Source organism: Microchirus variegatus (assembly GCF_963457635.1).
Source record: "Microchirus variegatus genome assembly, chromosome: 6".
Taxonomy (NCBI): Eukaryota; Metazoa; Chordata; class Actinopteri; order Pleuronectiformes; family Soleidae; genus Microchirus; species Microchirus variegatus.
Window position 1 is genome coordinate 15,192,703 of NC_139807.1, and position 23,967 is coordinate 15,216,669.

General features: G+C 40.6%; 2 protein-coding genes across 2 annotated transcripts; one reads left to right on the forward strand and one right to left on the reverse strand.

Annotated features, from left to right (window-relative positions):
* Positions 1 to 2,301: 2,301 nt before the first annotated feature.
* znf185 (zinc finger protein 185 with LIM domain) lies at positions 2,302 to 19,480 on the forward strand (the record flags this gene model as incomplete). Its single annotated transcript, XM_083890797.1, has 28 exons — positions 2,302 to 2,362; positions 6,209 to 6,326; positions 6,589 to 6,696; positions 6,798 to 6,824; positions 7,240 to 7,299; positions 7,394 to 7,453; positions 7,548 to 7,619; positions 7,715 to 7,795; positions 7,944 to 8,000; positions 8,099 to 8,212; positions 8,297 to 8,845; positions 9,952 to 10,020; positions 10,269 to 10,343; positions 10,464 to 10,538; positions 11,022 to 11,102; positions 12,116 to 12,175; positions 12,668 to 12,718; positions 12,826 to 12,870; positions 14,297 to 14,368; positions 14,503 to 14,562; positions 14,678 to 14,740; positions 15,557 to 15,664; positions 15,918 to 15,965; positions 16,268 to 16,303; positions 16,883 to 16,954; positions 17,042 to 17,116; positions 18,134 to 18,233; positions 19,379 to 19,480. The coding sequence occupies 28 exons, from the start codon at positions 2,302 to 2,304 to the stop codon at positions 19,478 to 19,480; spliced, it is 2,499 nt and encodes an 832-aa protein (XP_083746923.1).
* Positions 19,481 to 19,897: 417 nt separating this feature from the next.
* On the reverse strand, positions 19,898 to 23,755 carry pofut4 (protein O-fucosyltransferase 4). The gene is made up of 5 exons (XM_083890611.1): positions 23,618 to 23,755; positions 23,020 to 23,349; positions 22,519 to 22,899; positions 20,998 to 21,620; positions 19,898 to 20,844 (listed from the first exon to the last, which is right to left on the reverse strand). The coding sequence occupies exons 2-5, from the start codon at positions 23,347 to 23,349 to the stop codon at positions 20,694 to 20,696; spliced, it is 1,485 nt and encodes a 494-aa protein (XP_083746737.1). The 5' UTR covers positions 23,618 to 23,755; the 3' UTR covers positions 19,898 to 20,693.
* Positions 23,756 to 23,967: the final 212 nt, after the last annotated feature.

The window sequence follows — 23,967 nt, forward strand, 5'->3', positions numbered from 1 at the left end:
CACAGTCACGGTGAAAATGAGGTGATAAAGTCATCCATCAATGGACTAAACAAAATGGGAAACCTCACTTTGTGTACTGCAAAATGTTTACATGTGTGGGGTTTTGTGCCAGCAGATGGCAGCAGAGACAGTCCTGGGTTTTGTTTGGCATTTACTGGAGTCTGTTATGAACAAGCACTTTTTTGAAGTGAACACATTATTGCTGTTTAAATATCTTGATCTTACACTTACACATGTTCTGTTTTCATGTTTCACCTGTGTGCTGTATTGAGAAGCTGCTGATAAAGGACCATTCATACATTCCACTCGGTGATCATTCTTCGTTTTTGTTTTAAAATGTTCATCAAATGCTCAGAAGTACATGGAGGGGACTATGTCTATTTTGTCCGGGGCTGTTTTCTAAACCCATTGATGGTACAGAACACAGTGATTTATTTCACAAACACTGCTTTCAACATGAGGTGACAGTTTAGGATTGTGAGTATGATAAATGGCACAGGAATGTTTCTTTTTTTTGAAGAAGTATTTGATGAGACCTTGTACACAAAAGCCTCAACCTCATCCACGTCCACATCTCGAGGATGAATAAGGCAGCGACTCTGAGCCAGACCTGATCGTTTAAAACCAGTTGCTGAACTGAGGCAAATCCCTGAAGCCATTCAAAAATCTCAAAGTCAAGGCTGCTGTATACAGAGCTGTTTTAAATTCACAGATGTTCACATGGATAAAAAGTAGAAAAGAAGGATCAAATTGAGAGATAAAAAGGAATTCCAAATGTGGTACGTGATTCTGGTGTAAAAGACAGTTCTCATCCTGCATAAAAATATGCTCTTTAGTTCAGTCAGAGCTAATGTGACAGAAAGAAAAGGAATCTGCACTGAAAAAAACACTTAGGGCAGTGTAACTTACATTTGATCTTCACCTCAGACAGGTTCTTTAATATCTGTGATTGACAACATTAGAACATGTCAACTTTTCTCATAAATGAGATGTTTAGCAATCAAAACCAGAGCTAGAATATAGTATATGTATATACAGTGGCCCTTTGCCCTCTGTAAAAGTGCCCTTGAAAGTTCGTTTTATTATGTTGTTGTTTCTTTAAACAGTGTATGTGTATGCTCGACGATTAAAAGCGTGTGATAACGTTGCTCCCAAGTAATATGCCCCGCCCCCTCCTCCTCCTCCGCCGCACACACCTCCCTTGCTTTGTCAACGTGAACGCGCAGAGCGGACACAAACGGAGGCGCGCCGCGTTGCCGTTGCAGCAGCAGTGCCACCTGTCCTACCAGCCAGGTAACACATAAATAAATACAGTCGAGTGTATTGTTTGCCCCCTAAGCCTCAGTTGCCAAGCTATAACTAGCATTTATTTGTCTCTGTTGTGAAGTAGCCTGTCTCATACAGCGCCACACAGGTGAGCATAAATTAGCCGACTGCCCACCTGCTCAACAAGCTAGATGCTAGCCCAAATCACTAATAGATAAGTACGGAGCCCCGGACATGACATGGTCAAAAAAAATTAAATTGTGGCCAAATAATACTATTACGTGGCCACAATTTACTATTTTGTGGCCACGAAATAGTATTATGTGTTTAATATTTCTTGCGCACGTTGTACTTATTTCGTGGCCACAATTTTTTTTTCGACCATGTCCTGTCCGGGGCTCCGTAGATATGGCCAGGCAAGGAAGTAGGGAAAAACACTGGTTGGATAAATGGATAAATGAGTAAAATTTAAAATTTGGCCTAAATGTTGTCTTATGTTGTGTGTTTGTGTGGCTGGCTTCGTGCGGGTTTTATGCATGTTGACATAAGCTCAGTCTGCAGGGCTTGTGTGAGGAGGAAATGCTGTTTTTGTATGAGGTCATTGCAGGCTGTGGGGGAGAGATGCTGTCTTTACACTGATGAGCAAATACTGAATTTTATTAGAGAGTTGATTTTTTTTTATAGTTTATGCATTGTTAAACAGAATTGTCTTAGAGCTCATTCAGTGAAATTGCAGGAGAAAAGGGGTAAAACGGGGTAAAAAGTAAAACTACAGCTATAGTTAACATAATTATATATAATTTGTAAGATTGGTAGGTATATAGCAAACTGAATTGATAGTACAGTATATAACTGCATTGTCTTTATCAAATAACCCACATTAGTTGTCTGTCCTCCATAGGCTTGTTGAGTGACTGATGCTGCCCGTGAACCCGTGTACCTGAAGGGGGTCCAAAGGAAGTGGAATGAGCCAATAAGAGAAGGAGAACCTGAACTGATGAGAACAACATCATCAGCAGTCCAATCTAAAGGAGCATGGCATTGTGTCAACTGAGCCAGTGCGAGGAAGTGTACAAGATCAAGGGATACCTGCCTGGTAAGAGAGAGACTGAAGCTGAAGTTAGGAAGACAGGAGCTACAGCATACAGAATCTTTAAAGACATGGCATCGAAGAGGATGCTGCTTTAGAGAGTGGTATTGCACCTGCCCCCCAAAATGTCCCACTGTATATATATCTATATCCATATAGATATAGACATATGAAAAATAAACATTTGTTTATTATTTATTTTGAATGATCCAGTATCGGTTCATAAAATCACAAATTCAATCTTTCAATATACCTTAAACCAAAAAACTAAAGGTGGAAAGGTTACTGAAATATTCTACTTAAGTAAAAGTACCACTATTTTGATACACATTTTACTTTAAAATATATTCAAGTTAAAATATAAAAATAGATTGTTTAAAATTTACTTACATACAAATCTCACATTAATTGTTTTTAATTAAAGGCAAACCTTTACAAATTAAAGTGCTGACAAAATAAAACATATAAACATATAATGTATCAGTCAAAATAGGTCAAATGTCACAAATGTCACTCACTCAGGGACCTTAATTAGTGCCAGTTCACCTGTCCTCATTATTCACTGCCAAAGTTTCCAGGGCATGAATTTTTTTATTTTTTTTTTAAATTCAGGCCAACATTTTTTTACTCAGTAACGGATGTGGTTTAAAACATAGTAAAGTACAGTACTTAAGTAAAAGTAAAATTACAAATTAAGTAGTACACAAAAAACATTCAATTACAGTAACGCGAGTAAATGTAATTCATGACTTTCCACCTGCAAAGCACATATCAGTATCACCAGGGACTCCTCAACTGAAGGCACTATATACAGATATTTGGTTTAACTCATTTTAAAAACTACAAAGACTGAGAATCTCAGGCAAGTTGGTATTATAAATGAAATATCTCAAACTGAACTGACATTGGACCTGTCCAGGGTGTACCCTGTCTTTCACCCTACGCCCCACAACCCTCATGTGGAGGATACAGCAGTAGATGAATGAATGAATTGACACTGAGTATGATCAAACTGAGCCCTTGTTGAAGCAGAATTGCCACAATACCCAGAATGACTAATCACTACTAATGCATGATCTTGTGACGAGAGGATGCCACAGAGATGCCTAATCCAGATTTTCCAGACTGTTTCTGCGGTGACTCTGCCTCTCTGGTATTTGATGCTATATTATGTCATCAGAAACACAGCAGGTGTTTCCTAGCAAAGTGCTTGACTATAAACTATTCAGGACCTGTCACTGAATACAATAATGGGCTGGGCAATGAAAATGCATCATGAGTTCCAATTCTATTCCCACACTCAATATGTCATTCTGATCATGACCAGTAAGTTATTTTCATTGCCTCGTCTTTGCAGCATTCATGTGTTGTTCAGCGTATATATTTAGATTTGCTTTTGAGGTGAATAGAGATGGAGAAGATGAGTTTTGAGTTTTTTTCTATGTTAATCATTTTTCCTCATTCCTTGTCTTGGTGTGGTGACCACAAGGTGGGGGTTAAGACTAGATACTTTGCATTCTCGTTTTAATTCTCTTCCAGCAGCACCCAAATGATTCACAGTGAGACTCAGAGACACCAGGCAAGGCCGTCGGACTGGTTTCTACAGGGACTGGGATCCGTGCAGATAATAGACTTGAGCGTCTACGCTTGCTGGGGTGAAACTTTGGCTCTTCAGACTTGCTAATTTCCTCTTCCACCTCCTCTTTGTGACACGTTGTGAAATCCACCCACACCCTTTTTCTCAATTGAAACAGTTTTGTATTTGTGAAATAACACAGGCCCTGTTTTTATGCCAATATCTAGGTTTGTGTTTAAGTGGCTATTGATAAAAAAAACCTGCGGTAAAAAAGCAGGGACATCAGACATCCATTTTACTGAATTTCACTTGTACAAACAGACAGCCACTTAGATTGAGCAAACATGTTGTTTATTTTAGGCTTATTAGAAGGTGATAAGTAAATTCACCTTCAACAAGCTACAAGTATGTGAATATTAATCATCCTTAAATCTGCAACACATTTATAAGAGTGACTGTTTTCGGTTTAATATTATTGACAATGTACTGACACATTTTATTTCAATTTTAGCACTAGAAATCAGTGTCTTAGATTGAGTTGTGTATTTATTTTCCTTGCTGTGTGTGGACCTGTGTTTCTGTTTATCTCAGCTCCTAAGTGGTTTGTGTTGTTCTTGATCTCATTTTAATGATGTGTGTGTGCTTCCTGGGTTTTCCTGCCCAGTGAGCGTGAGAGCAGAGTTCCCACAGGAGATGCTGCTGGCAGTTGCTTCATTTATTGTGAGCCGTGTTGTGTGCCGTGTCGCCGCTCTGTTCCCTTCACCCCTGTACACTCTCTGTCGATTGTCGGCCACCTGTGCGACAGGTATATGCCTGCTGAACAAACCACACAGGTGTAGTAAACACAAACTGAGTTCTTAGCAACCTCTGACGTGTGCGTGCGCGCACACACATGGGCACATGCACATGAATAGACAAACACCCACTGCTCCACCCCACATCGAACTTCCTTGACTGGTTGGGCTTGGTGGAGCTTATGCCTGTACTTGCTCACTGGCTCAGAGACTGAGACACCTGTCAGCCACACACAGAGAGAGACTCCCCCTACACTCACACCAGCGTCACTCAGTGGGACAAACTCGTTCTCGACTGAACTACATGGACTTTGCTCTGCTGGGTATTAAGTGAAAGCAGGTAGGCAGTTGTTTGCGTTAGTTACAGTGCGATGCAGCAGCTGATCCCTGGATATAATCTGTGTTTAGAGCTTCGTTAACCGGCAACAGTAAGGAGACATAAGCGTGGAATGTGTGTGATCATTATTTATTTGGGTGTTTCCCCTGCCATTATTGTTTTGACAGTAGACTCGTCTGCCCTGCTTTTTTTGCTCTCTTTAAACACTGCCGCTCTTCATTAATCATTTATCATGTGTTCACTGATGTGTTAAACCCAGGATAAATGTGCTTTGTGAGCCCTGTAAATTTGTTCTGTCAGTAATATCCAGGACAAAATCCTCAAGAGATATCGTGGCAGCAAGCATTAGAAAAAGTGAATTTACAGCCTCGGGAGCTATTTGCATTTTGAATTTGGCAGTACTCTGTAATTTTGCATAACTTGTGTGTGTGTGTGAGTCGACTTTCAGATCAGCAAACACTTTGTTTCATCAATATTTTTTTAAAACTCCTCCTTTAGGTGTGTTTGCCTCTGAGCTGTTCATTATTGAAAAACCTGAGAGGTCAACTAATTTGGATCTTTGTGATATCTGTGACTATATTTCACACCCAAAGATGAATGAGTATGTGTGCTTGTCCATTGCGATTTAGGAAATAGGTGTATTTTCTGTCTTTCTTTCTCTTTTGGAAAGTGGTAGGACAGGATGATCTACATGTCTAAAGGATGAGCCTGAGGAATGCTTTACAGAGCATGTGTTCCTTATTGGGAGGGGACACATTTTCAAACTGACTGTGTTATGATTCAGTTGGCTGTGAAAACGGCTCACTTTGAACACAATTTCTGTTCCTCTTTTTAAGGTGGGCTAAAACAACCAGAGAAGAGAAACATCGAGAACAAACATGTCAAAAGGTGAGCGGGCTGACTGACCGGACAAGAATGTGTGATTTCCTCAATAATAGCAGAGGGCTTTACAGGGTGTGTCTCTGTGATTGTCTGTTGAATGTAAATTTCTCTCATTTAACGAAACTCCAGGTGTTTGATTATGTGTTGTGTGCCCAAAAAGGTCTGGAAATTGTACACTGTCGTGCAGACAGTGATGATGCTGATTGTGGGTAATGTCTCGGACAGCAGTGTGAGTGTGTGACGTGCATGTGTCTGTGTTTCAGAGGGGGACAAAGCTTCTGTATTTCGCACCACCAAAGTGCGGACCAAGCTGAAGGGAGATTTCAGCTGGATGCAGAGCCGTAGTGCAGCTCAGGAGGAAACTGAGGGCGAGAAACCCTGGTAAACCACATGCTCCATTCAATTAAAACAACTTCAATAGTCCCAGAGCGGTAATTCAAATGCACATGGAGCAGTTGTCAATAAAAACAAGTCAGCTAAGTTCTGAGAAGTTTTAAATAAGAGTCAATTTAAATAAAACACAGACAGTATTTACATAAGGTGCAAATAGTTTGATGTGTTGAAATAAGGTTATCTCTCTGTGGTGTCCATTACTGAATGAGTAGACAAAACTAAAATCCATTGTTTCTGTGCCTTAATGCAGGATAGCAGAGGTAAGGGCGAGCCGTGAGAATGGAGCCCCTATCGAGACCAGTCCAGCACCTTCGCCAACAAAGTCCACTCCACCGCCCAGCAAGCCCGACACTGAAAGGTAAACACCAGTTTCTGCTGTCAGTGTCTTATCTGCAGCACACTTTGAAACCTCTGAAAAAACACGATCGTGCTGATAACAAGTCTCTGTTTTGAACCTAGAGCGCCAACATCAGGATACCTGATCAGGTAAGACTTGGTTTTATGAATTCATGGACATGTCAGTCTGGTGCCAAGTGGTTTCAGGGTTTACAGGAACAACATTCAGAAGTCATTTTATGGCCCAAACGTTTACCATTACTAAATGTTACTTTAATCTGATTTGAACCTGAATTATAAGTGCAAGCAAGAATATTTGAGCTCTAAAAAAAGAAAAAGAAAACCTAAATCACAGATTGTGTAGATTCTCATTCATCCACTGGAGAAGCCTTGGATGAGAGGTAAAACATCTCATGATATCATGCTACTGATTCAATGACGTTTGGAAAAATCATCAATCACCCGAGAAATGTCATCCAAATCTATCCTTTACTTTTTGTGTTATGCAGTCAAAAACCTCACACTATGCAAAAAGTATAAATCTAACACTCACTTGTTTTTACAGAGGCGTTTTCACCAAACTAGACGACAAGCCTGCATCATCCTCAACAACTAATGGTTTAAGGTAAGAGCTTGTCTTACTGTAATGAGCAGAACTAAAAGTGTGACGGTGATGCACTCTGACTGACCTCCTTTTTTTTTCTACTTTCGTTTTGCAGCAGCAGCATCAGCACAGCAACACAATTCAGCAAAAAACCTTCAGAGACCTACAAGAGAATGTGAGTGTGCACAAACCAGATTTGCCAGTGAAGTGCAGGCATCTGAGTGGGAAAATTGTATTCATAGGTGTCTGTTTGTGCCTCTGCTCCTCAGAGCTCCTCACACTGTGAGGCCTACTTCAGAGAACCAGGATGATCAGCTCAGCACTGAGGAAAAGGAGAAACGGTAAAAGACTCTCCTCCTCACACAAACAACACTATCCAATCTGTACTCGCACAACCCGAGACATTACATTAACATCATAATGATGTATTTCAAAGGACGGAGGCAGCCAGCAGTGTTCTGCAAAAATCTGCGGTCAGGCAACGGTCTTATGTGCTTTCTGCCGCTAAGAAATTCGAGTAAGTATGTCTTTATGTCTCCTTATTCTAATCTTAATGCTCAACCTGTCTCTGGAATTTTCAACACATAAAAGAAGTGAGTTAAGTCGTACACTCACAATGATTTTATGGGAACTCATGAAAGCTGTGTGGTGACAAACCTTATTAGGTCTAAAGAACCCGAAACCTCAGTGATCAACAGCAGTCCATCATTTGTGGCTAAAAGGTAAATACTCCCTCTGATGAGACACTGAATCCAGAAAGAAAAACCCGCCAATGCATGTGTGATTACATGTTTGGTTTCCTCTTCATGCAAATGTGCAGGGTGGAGATTTTTGATGATGATGACAGCACCCCAAGCCCATCGCCTATCAGCTCTCCACTCCCCGCCCCTGCCACACCTGTTTCCTCTGCACCAAAACCCAAACCAAGGAAAATGTAGGTCATCTGCCATGTTTCTATTCTAAGTGAATAAAACATTTCTATTCCTCCATGTTTATTTATTGTCCTTGTTGATTCCAGAGCGGACACTGGCGTGAAATCACCTGTTGATGTCACTGTTGATGAACCAGTGGCTCCAAAGGTGCAGGAGACCAAGTCGGATGCTGTGACAAACGTAGACCCTGCTCCTGTGCCCCTGACACCAAAAGACCCATTTGAAGACATGAAACCAGGGTGTACCAAGGTGGCCACACCTCTCCCTGAACTCATCCCCGTGTTTGTTCAAGCTGCCAGTACAAAGCCGGAACCTGAGGCTCCAGACGTTTCCGTGCAATATGACACCAAGCTGGTTGAACTCACACCAACATTACCGTCGGAGGAGTCGACAACACCGCCGTCTTCTGTCCTGACTTCAACCGTCTCAGAATCCTCTGACTCATTTTCTACTGTGACAGCCATCTCAGTCATGACAGAATATATTTCTGAACCCGATCAAAACCCTGAACCAGAAACTGAACCAGAGCCCGAACCTCAACCAGAAGCAGAACCAGTAACACAACAGGAACCTGAACCTGAACCTGAACCTGAACCTGAGCCAGAACCGGAACCAGAACCAGAACCAAATCCCAGGTAAGATTCTTACCAATAACATCAGTGTTGCCATATGTTGTATACTATGTATCAATGGTGCATATTTGTTGGGTATTTATATTACCTACCTTTTATATGCCTACTCCTACCTATACGTAGCTAATATATTTACTGTACACATGTACAGTAAATATATTGGTTACTACTGTACTGTTCACACATTTAGTCACCGGAGCACTTGAATATTAAGATTTTACAAACAGAATTTAAGTGGGTGTCAACATACTGTATATGGTGAATTATTAGAAATGAATTATTATCAAGTATCTTGAACAAATAATGGTAAAAGGCTGTACTGAAAATAATATAATACTACAACTCAATCTTTTGTACATTTAACTGACAATGTTTTAATATTTTTCTTAAGCAAAAAACCTTTAAGGGTATTACATTCTTAAAGGGTATTTCCTTGAGGTACCGGTAAAAGTGTTATATATATAATTGTATCTCTTCGCTGTGACGGTGTGCCTCAAACAACATTATATTTGCACAAATACTTCTTCTTATAGTATTTGAATGTCATAATTCTAAATCAGCTTACCTGTGCCGACTGTTTTCTTTGCTTATACCAAAGGTATGTTTGCTCACATTCTTTTCATGTGTGTGTGTAAGAGTGAGACTGAAAGCTGCTCTTAAAAACCATTTGTTTGTTCTCCATTTATTTTCACAGCGCCAACGTCGGGACTCTCGCTGCCTTTTATGACTCCCTCATTTCTTTCGACTCAACAAGTTCAACAAGGTACTGGACAAAAAGAGATTACCATGGCAGTGACTCTTTATATGATGACAAAATACTCACTGCATAAATCATGGAAAGAGCACATTTGTGCAAGATATAACATGTCTGACAATTGTTTTTTTTTACTGCCATTTCTGTAACACCCAATGTTATTTTGAATAGGTAAACCAGACTTTTCCAAATGCAGACAAATGAAGTTGTAACATAATGTTTGATAATTGAATTACAACTTAATTTCTCTGCATAATATTTAATAAATCAAATCATTACAGACAGTAACCCAGTTTCTAAGAATGACTGTGCTAAAGAACATACCATGTGATAATCAGATTTGATTCTTCTCCAGTCACAAGGATGAACCAGAGCTGGTGCAGGAGGAAGCAAGCTTGGTGGACACTCGCGCAACAGAGCTCAGGTATGAAACTGCCAACATCTTCCCCATTCCTGTCATAGCAGAGCGGGCAGGAAAACAGACACTCCACCACTGTGTTTCACTTCAGAGGAATCACCGTTTCAGGTGTCTTCAAGAAGAGGGTGTTCTAAAAGGGTGGGGGGTGTTCTCCTTCATTAAAGTGCTGCTTAAAAAAGGAACAGAGATTTCTATCTGTAAGTGCCAAAGCAGGAGCCTTGATTCTTTTTGTCTTTCTTTCTTTCTGCCTGCAGTGATAAAAAGGAGCCAGTTCTCGCACTCAGCAGCCGTGAAGTACTAACAGACGATCTCCTGGCTCTCAATGATGGGTTTGTTAAATATGTTTTTTTCTGAGTGTGCAATTAAGTAATCCCCTTAAACATAACCCACAAGGTGGCACTGTTGGACTTGTATAAATTTCCCTCTGCTGTGATGTGTCCTCTCTGTAGTCCAGAAGAATCAGCACAGCCCGTTCCTCAAAGCCCTGGACGCTGGAGTCAGGATCTGCTTGGTGGATTGGACAGGTATAGGAGGAGCTTTTTGTTCAGCCAGAATTATCTCTTACTTACTCTTAACTCTTTACATAACGTGACAGTAACAACATGGTAATAATTTTATCATAGGGAGGTTACATTATGGCAATACCATTTAATTTATCATGCAGTTTGCAGCTTTGTAAAACAATGGCAATAGTGTGATGCTAAGGATATAATATTAGAGTAATAACATGTTATTGCCAAACTAATAGCTTCATAATGAGATTTACTAGCGGCTACGATCTGAGAATTATGATGGAATTGCCATAATATGACTCCCCAATCACAAAAGTATCCACAGTACTGAAATGTTAAGTGCGAGTGAATTATCCATTCATCAGAGCTCAATAGCTCCATTGTCAGTAGCGAGCTGGGGAGTCAGCTTTACTTCCCAGAGCTGGATACACAGTTTGAATTGAACGGGTTCCACAAACTTTGTCCTCATTTGTCTTCTGTGTTTGATTTCTTTAGTGAGGCAGAACCAGTCAAGACCAGTGGCGTCCTGGATCTCCTCTCTAATGACGTGATTCCAATCAACACAGAAGCACACAGGTGAACCACTCATTACAATCACTACATATAGAGATTATACGGAGTATGGGCAATAGTCTCAGCTCCCTGTGGTGTGGGAGTTTAAATAAATCCCATTGGGCCCAAGTGTGATCCATACATCAGGGCTTTTCTTAATGATCTGTGATCTTGATGTGATAAGGGTTATGTATTGGCAAGAATCTCACAATAAGATACATATTTAAATACACGGATGATGATATAATATATAACAATATTACAAGCAAGGAGACATATTGCAATATAACAAATGGCCAAAAGCCTGCTGCCACCTGGTGGTTGGATAATTTCCGATATATTGATATTCACAGAATCAACACAGCATGGCCATGAAATGTCGCAATATTTTAGTATATCAGTATTTTTTTACACCCATGTGTGCGAAATACCTTGAAGCACAAAGCCACGTCTCATTTGGACTGAAAAGAGAAGAGAACATTTTTGCACTGATTAATATTCTGGCATTGTTTTTTCCTCGTCCAGCCACAGCACACAGCCAGAGGAGGAGGAGGAGGAAGAGGAAGAGGAGGAGGAGAAGGAGGAGGAGAAGCAGTCTGAGGAGACAGCCAAAGACACAGAAAGGTAGAAGGAGATGACAGGCTGCTCTTAAGCAATTAACTGTCTGTTCAGAGCTGCTCCTGCTAAAAAAAAGGCATTTTATACAAACAGGCCCTTTAAAGACTGCATACTAACTCGACATACTCTCTTTCCACCAGCACCACTGAAACAGTCACTATAACCACCACAACTGTGATTATTACTGACAAAAGGTATGAGAACACACGCACACACACTCACACTGTCCTGTGCTATATTCAGATGGTTTTCATGCTTGTTTAATAGTGCAGTGGATTCCAAGCTTTTCTAATGGACTGGCACTGTAAATAGTGCATGAGGAGAACCACGCTAACCTTTACTTGCCCTCCTTTTTATTCACATGGTGCCATTCATCTGTATCGCCCTCCTTCCCTTCTCCCTTCATACCCCTCGTGCAGTGAGGAGCACAACGCAGATCCCTGGAGCTCACACGTGGCGACAACATTCACTGAATCGAGGTAGTTTGTTTACTGCCATGTCGCATATATGGATGTGTGGGTGACTGTGTAATATATATGTAAATGTCTTTAAAATATTGTACCCTATTGACAGAAAGTGGAGGAGAAATGATTCAATCGTAAGGCACAGTATGGTCCTTGTAAAATGAAATTGATTATCTGAAAAACGCTTTTAAATGACCAAAGTAGAATGATAATAATTTTTTGATCTGTCCAGTGTCACCACTTATATCAGGGGCAATCCAGGTTCATTTTAGGTGAAAAACTCCCCCACTGATTTGCCATTCAGCTGCACAATAGACTTCCCATTTGTCAGAGACATCCAGATTCTGATTTTGATTGAGTCTTGCCCCCGTCTTCCTCTGTGTTTCTGTTTACCATTCAAACTGCATTAAATCTTTCCATTATGAGTCAATGTGATCAGAATTCCTCCAACACAAGATTGGCCATGCTGACAATTGAGAGTGAAATCAGTGTGAAATTGTTTTTCAGCTCGGCTGATCCGTTTGATCCATATCCGATAGGGACCACATCCCCTAACAGGTAATCATATTGGTTTGGAGCTGTGACTGTTTTCCAGCCAGCCAGATATCATCTCTGCATGCATAATGCAGCACTTTCTGATTATGAGCCACTTCTCTCTTTTGCAGCTCCTCTGACCTGCTCCAGCCTCTCGCAGATATTTCCATCAACAGGTACATGAATGATAATGCAAATGACTCGATTGCTATACAACGACCACTGTCGCTAACATGACACCGCGTCTATTGAAAACCTGCTCCCTTTTGTGAAATTATTCAAATAATTTATTCATAATCAGCAGCCGGCAATTGACACTGTGGCCAGAGCGCGTCGTATTGATGTGTTTGTGTTGATTTATTATTTATTTTCTTATTTCTGCAGCGCACCAATCACTTTAATGGAGAACAATGATCCAAGTCCAGAAACAAAGTATGTGGTAATTTTCTGTCACTTCATCTGAAATTAAGCCAAACAATGCACAGAATAAGACAGGCCCTAATGATTGTGTTCTCTATTGATTCGTTTGCTTAGTTTCTGTTTGCTTAGAGCTAACATTTAGTCAGTGAGAAAAAGTGGATAGAATTTTTTTGACAATCAATTTGCTCTCTGGATATCTTTATGTTCATATGACATGTGGCTGTTTTCTGACACACACCAGATCAAAAACAATGAATCATTTAAGTGACAAGATTATTTTCAAATGAATAAGTAATAGGTATATGTAGTTGTTAGTTACAGCACATGACCACATGAATCATGTAGACCAGAGATGTCAAACTGGTGGCTCACCACTTAATATCATGTCATGGTTCAATATTTTTTATAATAAAAATAACACTTTTTTTTAAAGTAATTATAGCATTATTAAATATTATACAATTCTTCAGTTCAAAAGTTTGAGGTCACTTTACCATTTTTGTTGGTGTGTGTTTTCCATTAAAACTCACACTTTTATTTATCAAAAGTGTGCAAAATGAATCGAAAATATAGTCAAGACATGGACAAGATTATAAATAATGATTTTTATTCAAAATAATAATTGAGCCCTTCAGACTTTGCTTTCGCCAAAGAACCAGCAAAACTGTTTTCAGCTGTGCTAACATAATTGCACAAGGGTTTTCAAGGGTTTTCTAATCATCCAATAGCCTTTTAACACGATTAGCAAACACAATGTACCATTAGAACACTGGAAATGGGCCTATATACACCTATGTACATATTCCAGCTAGAATGGTCCTTTACCACATTAACAATTTATATTTATATATATTTCATGTTATATTCATTGAAAAGAAGTGCTTTTCCTTAAAAAATAAGGACATTTCTAAGTGACCCCAAACTTTTGAACGGTAGTGTATAATGTGTTTGAAGCTCTGTGAAATAATATATCATGATGAATATCTGAATATCTAATATCATCTGAGTTCGACACCCCTTGATGTTGACTGTAAAATATTGTAAAGTAGGGACAAAAGCTTTCACATAAATGTGTTTGACCAACAGAGTGAAAGATATTAAAGTTATAATTACTTTAAATTACATACTGCAAATACTCATTTACAAATGTCTTAAATTCTTCTGTTTTCCCCACTACTTTAGTGTGTTTGACAGTGTGAGTGGTGACACCATGAAATCCCTCGCGGATGACCTTATGCCCCTCAGCAGCACAAGGTATTAAACGTGTGTTATGAGTGTGTGAGTGACAGTGTGGACCTGCAGAAATCAATTTCTCACATTGTGTACATTACCAATATCTGATGTGTGCTTTATCTGTCACAACTCCTCCCTGCACTTTGGCTCTTCAGTCTCAGCACTCACAGGTCGTGGGCACACACATGGGAGACGCAGACGAACACAGAAGAGAGGTGATGACACACTCTGATTTACACTTACACACGATGCGGCCGACTATGTCCCACGCATCCGTCGTCGTCCATTACTTGTTAAAAGCCTTTCAATGTACTGTGTGTCCCCTCTCAGCCAAAAGCCCGAACCAGAAGCCCAGGTTGAAGATCAACAGACGGTGGTCATGTTTGAGAGAAAGTAAGTCATCTTTTTGTTGAAAGCCTTGGGTGCATCATATCTGCTCCTTTTATTCACGTAACCTCGTTCCCTTTCACTGCAGTGAAGTAACTGGGCTTTTGCAGCATTCAGCCATTGAGCCATAAGACATTGTGCACTGGTGTTGATGTAAATAGGTCAGATACTCTGTATACTGCTAACAAGTTTTCCTCACAAAGGTGACACACGCACACATACAGAGACTGGTTTTTATGTTAGTGAGGATGCTGCATACACATAATGCATTCCATCGCCCCTTACCCTAACCTTAACCACCTAGTGCCTAACCTAAACACTTAACCGAACCTTAACTGAAACCCAATTCTAACTCTAACCCTAAAACCAGGTCTCAACCCTGAAAAAATAACTTTAAAGTTTCCTCAAAATGTCAGGTTTTTACATTTTTTTGACCTCACAAAGATTTAAATACAAAATTGTTTTTTTATATCTCTGTGAGGAAACCTTATAGACATAATGCTGTCCATAGCCCCCTTACCTTTACATTAACCATCACAACTTAATGCCTAACCCTTACCTAAAACATTGTAACTGTAACCCTAAAACCAGGTCTTAGCCCTGAAAAAGATATTTAACTTTGTGAGGATCAACAAAAAAAATCAAGGTCAAACATGTTTTTTTGGTCCCCACGGGGATAGAAAAACATGTACAACAACACACACACACACACACAGACAAAAAGAGAGGGAAAACCCCTTAAGGCGTCTTCTATCCTTCTTTGTTTCTTTATTTTCTTTCTTTCCTCTCGTGCAATGCCATGTCTCTTTTTTCCCCCTGAAGGTCCGCTGAGAATGACTCACCGTGGGACAGATGGACGTCACCCACTGTCTATACCATTACTGCAGATACAGGGGAGGAGGAGGAGGAGGAAGAGGAGGTGGAGGAAAGGTATCGCTGCAGATGCTGAGCTCATTAAATGCATATTATAGCACCTTTAACAGGATGTGATTATAGCACCTTAACGTTCAACGTCTGTCAACCATTTAATTGAAAGCGAGCTAAATACAAGTTCCTCGCGGTTCCTCACTCTGAGAATAATCATCTCCTCCTCAACTTTTTTTAAACTCTAATGCAATCACGTTTTTTTCATCAGTGCTGCCATGACTTTTATTATAAAGCAGGAATGTCCTCTGTTTTGCAGCCGCGAGGATACACACATGCAGACAGTCACCACCGTCACCACTATCAGGTGAGGAAAAACTTTGAAAACCCCCGACTTGAAAAAACCCTCTTTCAGATGGGACAGGTTTGAGATTAGAGGGAGTGGAGAGCATGAGTGGCGAGTGACAATTACAGTGTGTTGGAGGAGGGATCAGGATGAGGTGACACTGCAGTACAAAAGAAAACAGACCACACCTGGTCAATAAACCCTGATCCCTCTGGAGCTGTGAGTTAGAAAGATCAGCTTTATACACTTCATTGGATAGCGTCCAGCTTATTGACTGCGATAGCCTACAGTAAAATTCTAATACAGCTTTCTTTATTTTCCAGGGAGATACACAGTGAGCCTGAGCCTGCTATGGATCGGTAAGTTTATGATTTTGTTAGTGTCAGACACAGCGTAATGCTAGAATGTTTTCTCTGGAGTATTATTTTCTACTATTTGCTCTGTTGAATTTTTCATTTTGTAAAAACCTCCTTTTTATACTTGAGCTTTTTGTCTTTTATGATGGGAAAATTCAAATACACAGTGTGGAAATGACACCGATCAGCCACAACATTAAAACCAGTAAACTGTTTAAACTGTTTTCAAGTGAGCTGTGTCTGTTTAAGGCTAAACACTGGATCTAGAGTTACCTGGTGCCTGATAATGAAGCGATCTCCTGACTCAACAAAAAATGTGCTCGCCCCCATTGTCTTTCAATTTGCCCTCATTTCCTTGTCTCCAATTATCAGTCTCCAGATGTCAAATTAATGATGTGTATTACAGATGTCCTTTTGTCAAATCACAGCCTGTTTAACAGCACGCCATTAACAAGCAATGGTTGAAAATGATTATCTCCTGAGTTTATCTCCGGATAAATGTCGAGTCCCTCTGTACAACCAATCACACTGCGGTCATCAGTGCTTGAAAACATGAGACTAAATGCTGCCTCTCCTCCCCAGTTATGAGACATATTCCCGCACCGTGGTGGAGGAAGACCAAAGTGTCCAAACGCCAGAACCTGATGCCAAAAAGTGAGTGATTTTTACTGAAAAAAAAAAAATAATTAAACAGTTTCCCAACCATTAACACACTATTTTCTTCACCTGCCTCTGTTCAAGGGCGATCGTATATGTGAAGGAGTATGTCAACACATCAGAACTGGCCATGCATAACATCAGGGACATAAATGATAGGTAAGACCACAGTATTATCTACACAGTCAAATATCAGCAATGATTGAAAAAACACTACTCTAATGGTGATTTATTTATCGCTCTTGTTTTCACAGTGGGTCAGATTATTTAACATCAAGCTCCACCAATTACTCTTACAGAAGCCCCTCGACTTATTCCAGGTAATGACAAAGTTCTCTACATCAGTAAATATCTCAAAACTTAGTAAAAAATCATGGCTGAGTTCCATTTATTTTCCTCATTTACAGTAAGGGTGCTGGTTCCTAACTTACATGAAGTGAAAAGAGCCGTCTCAAATGCGATCAGTCACGCCTGTGCTTTTCCTGCTAAAACGTGTCAAAATGGCTGCTGAAATTGACTTACACTGCTGTCTTACACCTTTTTTTTTAGTTTTACACTTTCACACAGAACGTCTACTTCCAGCTCAAATTATCACTTACACTTAAGGGGACATTTCTACTCCTCAGCATTTTTTAGTTGAACTTAAAACTTACGTCAGTACGTCAGTCAATGCTGAAGCTTAAAATTCATACACAAATTTAATTTTCACTTCCTTTGAAACTGAGACCTACCTTATGTATTCAGTGCCACATCACTTCCATTTCAGCTTTATCTTTAGCTATTTCACATTTCTCTCCTTTCCACAGTGGGTCAGATTGTTTGATATCCAGCTCTGTAAATGACTCCCACATCAGCTCCTCCATTTAATTCCTGGCTCCAACTCCATTTCGCAAACCTGTTTTGAACCAGCTTTAAGCTGCCGGCCCCTCTACCTTGTTATTTCCTGTTTTGATGAAACCAGATACGTGTAAGCAGTGGGGCGAAAATTCCGCCAAGCCTGCTCATTAGGAGGAGGCTGTGCAAGGGAGATGAAATGATTATTTACACTTCTTAAGTTCCCCTCACACAGGACAGAAGAGGTCACAGATTATTCAAGAAGACAGAGTCGCTGTAACACAAGCTGTTTATGAATGAGCTGCCAAACACTCGTCTCAATCACTCTCTCTTTTCCAGCAGTTCACTGTCCACCTGTAACTACTGCGGAGAGCAGGTGGGCAATGATGCCAAGATCACCATTGAGCACCTCAATATCAACTGCCACCCTTCCTGCTTCAAGGTAATTCATCTATCTGCACAGATTAAATGAGGTACTCACTGACCTCTGAAATACAGGATATGGTCACGTCCCTGGGGAAAAAAGAGCTTCTGTTGACCTTAAACAGAATTATCACATTTTTTAATTTGCTGAAAGCTACTTGAACAGACTGATATAAATCATGTCTGCAGCAAAATGAACACCAGATATAAATAAATGATGTACAAGCTGGATTAGAATAGAGACTGTAAAAGCTCTCTGTAGCTCCAACATCTGTCTTCAAAACTGTTCTGAAGCTTCATAACTTCATCTCTTGTTAGTGTCAGACTATTTCTTGGCCTGGAGCAGTGACTAACTCTCTCCAGTGGTTTGCATGGGAGCCTATTGTTGACAAGGGTGTCACATAATCCCCCTGCAAAAGTTTGTTTTTCTGAAAGACAAATCAGATTTAATGTGTTTGCTGTTCAGATTTGGAAGTGCCGTTACTCGGCATTTGCCTCATCTTTATGTTAAGCTAAATGCTGCGGCTTAATATTTGACTGTAATGAGTGTTCCAAATGAATCACTTAATGTGAATACCATTTAGGACGATTTATTGGAAGAAGTGGAATATACTACCCATAGGCATGTTTGTGCAAGTGTATAATTGCCTTAAAACTAAAATTGTATATAATATATTTAAGTAAGGAAAGGGCCTTGTTTTACGGAGTCCACTGCCATCTTGAGCTGTCATGTTTCTACGGCAGCCAGAACAGATGTGCATTTTGTGTTACTACACAAACGCCTGCCGAAATAAACCTGATGCAAAAACCAATTAACAATGAGGAGGGAAGCAGCAGAGAGAGTGAGGGAGAGTGGAGATAGTTGGGAAAGTGTTTCCATCCTTTCTGGTCTGCAAAGGTCAGCGTAGAAAATGAAGTATGAGTAGATGAGTCTACCGTTTGTTGCAATCTGGAGTCTCACCATTATTTATCACTCATTTTGCAAACTGGATCTAATTTCAAATACAAATCATGTTCACCTATTGTTCTCTATATTGCTGTGTGTGATAAGATTAAACCAGCAAGTGTTTTGTCCTCAGTTTTGTCTCATGAAATAAAGATTGTGCTATTGTATTGCTGAATTACAAGCACACAAACACTAACGTTATTCTCTCACTCTTGCAGTGCGGCGTGTGCAATAAGTATATGGGAGACCTGCTCGACAGCATGTTCCTGCATGGTGGGGAAGTCCACTGTGAGAGCTGCTACTCCAGAGCTTTGGACTGATTATCAAAGCTCTTCGGAGAGCCTTGTGTTAATTTGCATATTAAGTGGTGATCAAAGAGACTCTTATAGTGAACAATATGATTTCTTAATGTCCATGCTTTACATGATATCAAACTTCTAATTTCTTTAACATGTCTTAAAAGCTTGTCGTTATTTCTTTTCCCGTGGTGGTGAAAGCTGTATCTGCCTCCGTTTGAATATGAAGGATATGTCTGTGCAACACGATGTGCCACGTACAACTGTGCAAGGGCTACATTACTATAATTTAGCAAGAAGTTGTGCAAGAAAATGACTTTGTTACAAAAATGTTTACTTTCTTTGTTCTCCGTGATACAAAAGAGTGTGCTCACATATATCAATATGATGGTTTGTTAAAAAAATAAAAATAAACTGCTTTATATGATCCTGGTAAAAAAAAAAAAATATGTGAAACACAAACTTACTGTGCATACAGATGACTGTGGTGTCTCAAGCTGTTACATATTTAAGAAAATGTCATTTAAAAAAAGATGACTGCACATAAAGATGAGCTTATAGCATCAAGTAACAGAATACAGTTAGAACAATAAAGTATAGCACAGAAATTCATTAGCCTGTCCTGAGAACTCTGTTAGGATCACAGTGGTGATTTTTTCCCCACTGGGAGTTGTGCTGCATAACTTGACATTTGTCTTTCCTCCACCCATTAGTGAACATAATATTTTCCTTGCATAGTCACTTATAACAGCTTTGTACATAAATGTGACTTAAGCCAATAACCATCAGCTACCTGCAGAGTAACCGTTAACAAGCTTGTGTAGTTCCTTGGCTGCAGTCCTGATGGTCTTCACACACATTTAGGCAGAGCTCCCTTGGTACAAAGGACAAGTCTTTGGCTCTGCCCCAATCCAATGAAAATGTGCCTCCCATGACAATGTGCATCTCTAGAACAGCTGCACTGCATGCAGTTAACGCTAGCGACACAGGGCAAGTACCTCTGCCACAGTAATAAAACTTGAGAATATTAACATATAGCTCTCTAAAACATAATTTCCCCATTACTAAACTCAGGGAAAGGACAAAGGAATCCAAAACACCTGCACACAATGTCAAAATCTGTTACAGTCTAACTAAACTGCTCCTCAGAGTAGGAGTTTGGCTCAGGTGCAAAAATATGAGTAATTGCTGCTTCATTCCCTCATTTAAACAGAGGCTTCGTAATATCAGACTCCCTCTAGTGTTTTCCTCTGGCTCTGCTCACAGCCATGTTTTGGATGTGCTTCCACAGCAGTGAAGGGTCTGACTCGTTATGTCTTATTAGAGACTCCAGCCCCTGTGCTTGGTCCAGACTCTGCCAGTAATCCTGAGGCCATGTCTGTAACCATCTGTGGACAGATAAGCAAACGGATTAGGCTCATCACTGAACATATTTTAATCACACAATTAAAATAGGTTGATTTCTCTCCCCTCGTGTTATCCCACATTAAAGTACAGAAGACTTCACAGCTGGGACAGTGAATCATTTTGGATGCACTCACCCATCATTTGCAGGCAATTCTTGGACGTCTCCGTAGCCAGGACTGGGCAGTGGGCATCCCATGTGCGAGTTATCAGCCATTTTAGGTTGTGGAGATTTGTTCTTCTTAGGTGCTTTCCTATATGCTCGTTCCGTTGCCAGCCGTGCATTCTCCCGATCACACACGTAACATTCGAATCCATTCAAGTAGTTGGGTTTACTCATGTCATTAACTCCCCACTCACGAGTCTCAAGAGCTTCCAGTAAGCGTATGTTCGTTACATGCCTGGGGCTCTTGAACTCTAAATATTTTGCATATTTATCATCATTTTCATCGAGATGTTTGAGGAAGTCAGCGAGAGCTTTCGGTGACGGGAAGTTATCAATGATGATGGCACTGTGGTCGTTGGGCATCCAGTCCGTCACCACAGAGGAGCCTCGGTAGACGGGCACACAGCCCTGATGGAGAGGCCGCCAAAGCTTCTCCGTCATGTAATCTGGACACAGGCCATTCTCCAGCGCCAGGTGGAACTTGTAGCGTGCTACAAAATTCATGAATCTGGGTTCCTCGCCGGTAGCAGTGGACGTGTCCTCCAGGTGTCCAGGTAGAGGCTTGTTGTTCAAGCATTTCCCATAAGAGTCCACCTACAGAGACAGAAATGAAGCATGAGAAAAGGAGTGTTGTGAAATTAAATGGTAAACTTCTTTCTCACGAAAGCCAAGTCAGTCATTTCTAATTGCCAACTATATTTTCACTGGTAATACAATTAATGATGTTGACCGACTAACTTGTGTGCACAAGTGTATGTGAGTAAAAATGGGGGAAAAGAATTGCAGTTGCAGCTGCTATAACTGCATTTCATTTAAAAGAGTGGTCATGATATGATTCAAAATCAGTTTAAAGTGTGTTTAAGACAGTCCTTAAAGGGATACTTCACCGATTTGAATGTGGCTTTGTATTGCTAGAATAGCAGTAGTATTTTTTAGAAAATGTGCTTCCCTCCCTCAGTTTTTCACTGAGTTGTAAAAAAATCTGTTTTCCATTTTCAATATTTGCCCTACTGTGATGCAAACCGCGTCATTTGACTCACAGTAGGGCACATTTGGATAAGGAGTGAGATTTTTTTACAACTCAGTGAAAAACTGAGGGAGGGAAGCACATTTTCTAAAAAATACTACTGCTATTCTAGCAATACAAAGCCACATTCAAATCGGTGAAGTATCCCTTTAACGTGTAATTGCACATCAACAAATTGATAGACTTTAAATCTTTTCTGTTGATCTATATTTTGTTTTCTTTAATGTTAATAAGCATACAATGTTATGCAGAGGTGAACTTATAACAATTTTATAGACAAATTATACTATTTATAGTCGCAGGGGATGGTGGGGGGGGGGAGGCACGAAATGTATTCTTCATCCTAAGGGGGGCATAATAGAAAATAATTGAGAAGCACTACAGTCTGTTCTCTATGAGGAGTGCTTTGTGATTTTTGAGCATCACAGTCAAATGTGACCCTGAAAGACCTTCTCGGTGCTGTACCTCAATGTATTTCATGAGCTCCACGACATATCTGTCTCTGTCTGATGGTACGTCGCAGTGGGATTGCATGTACAGCACAGGAGCCATGCCCTCCCTCCTCAGACGGTTCTTCTCCTGTAGAGACACAGCTGAAGGCTCCAGCAAGTATTCAAGAGAGGGCAGCCACTGCAAAGTCAGCGGGTAGTCAGACTCCCTGCGAAATGTGGCGGTGTAGTTGAACAGCCTGATCCCCGGGCTGTGTGAGAGGATGTAGTTATTCATGGGTGACTCTTCATGGAATAGTGCCCATGCCTGGTGGTGGAGACGCGGGAGCGGCACCTCATATGCCCTGAAGTCTGTCCCGTAAAAGATGATGGATGTTGTCCGTTTGTACAGCTGGACCTTTAATATCAAACACAAACATTAATTAAATGAAATGATTATTACTAATCTTTGCATGCATTCCCTCTCTCTGTGTGTCACCAGAGAACAAAGCTGTGGGAGATAAACACATCTGTGTACCTTGCGGTTCTTTGTGACCAGGCAGGAGGAAGTGGCACAGTCGATTCGTTCGGTGTTCCCAGGAAAATGTGGGAACAGCCCCCCACTCCACCAGAGGATAATAGGCAGCTCCTTATTGCTGCGGTGGTCAGTGTTGCCAGGTCCTCTGTATGAACTGATGGAGGCAAACTCCATTTCAGACAGAGCACTCTGGGGCAGAAAGGCTCCTCGGTCCACGTCCTCCAGGGAGAGATGATCATCTGGAAAGGAGGCAAAGGAGACCCACACCCAACACAGCACACCAAACAGCCCCAGGCACACACAGGGCACCAGCCTGCCCCTACCTGCCATCTGCAAAAGTAAAAAACAAACACAGAGAGGATGCATTATTCTTCCATTCAAAACTTAATAATGCATGTTAATCAACTCAAATTGCATCCAGACAGACAGAGTGTAATAGTTTAATGTCCTGTGGTTCAGTAAAGGCAGCACTGCCGCGTTGGTGCTACGTGTACACGTTTCTACTTTACAGACAACCTCGTTTAACCAACACCGCACACAGAAACACTCAGAGCAGAGAGACGCTGCTGAAATATCTCGACACTTGACCGTTTCTTACCGCTGTCACTGCTGTAAAAACATGAAGCTACGTTACTCTTTATTCGACTGAACTTCTTCTCTTCCTCCACTCTCTGCTGAATCACAACAGGAGGCTCCTAACGGTGCAGAGGAAAAAAAAAAACACAACAGCTTTTTCTTCTACGCTTTGTATTTCCTTTATTTTTTCTTCTTCACGTTACACGTGACTTACCAGCCCACAGCGCCTCCTACAGTTCCTGCTCACGACAGCAGCGCTCTTATGGTCACAAACAGGTTGACAAAAAATCATTATGGAGCAGAGAAAATTATAATCTAAAAACAGTGGAGGATTATTTATTTCCAGAGGAAAGCAGTCATGCAAAGAATGAA

Coding starts and splice junctions, on each gene's coding strand:
- pofut4 (XM_083890611.1), bottom strand. CDS start 23,349: ATGGCAGGTAGGGGCAGGCTGGTGCCCTGTGTGTGCCTGGGGCTGTTT. Junction 22,900..23,019: donor TGGTCACAAAGAACCGCAAG/GTACACAGATGT, acceptor TTGATATTAAAG/GTCCAGCTGTACAAACGGAC. Junction 21,621..22,518: donor AGCTCATGAAATACATTGAG/GTACAGCACCGA, acceptor CTGTCTCTGTAG/GTGGACTCTTATGGGAAATG.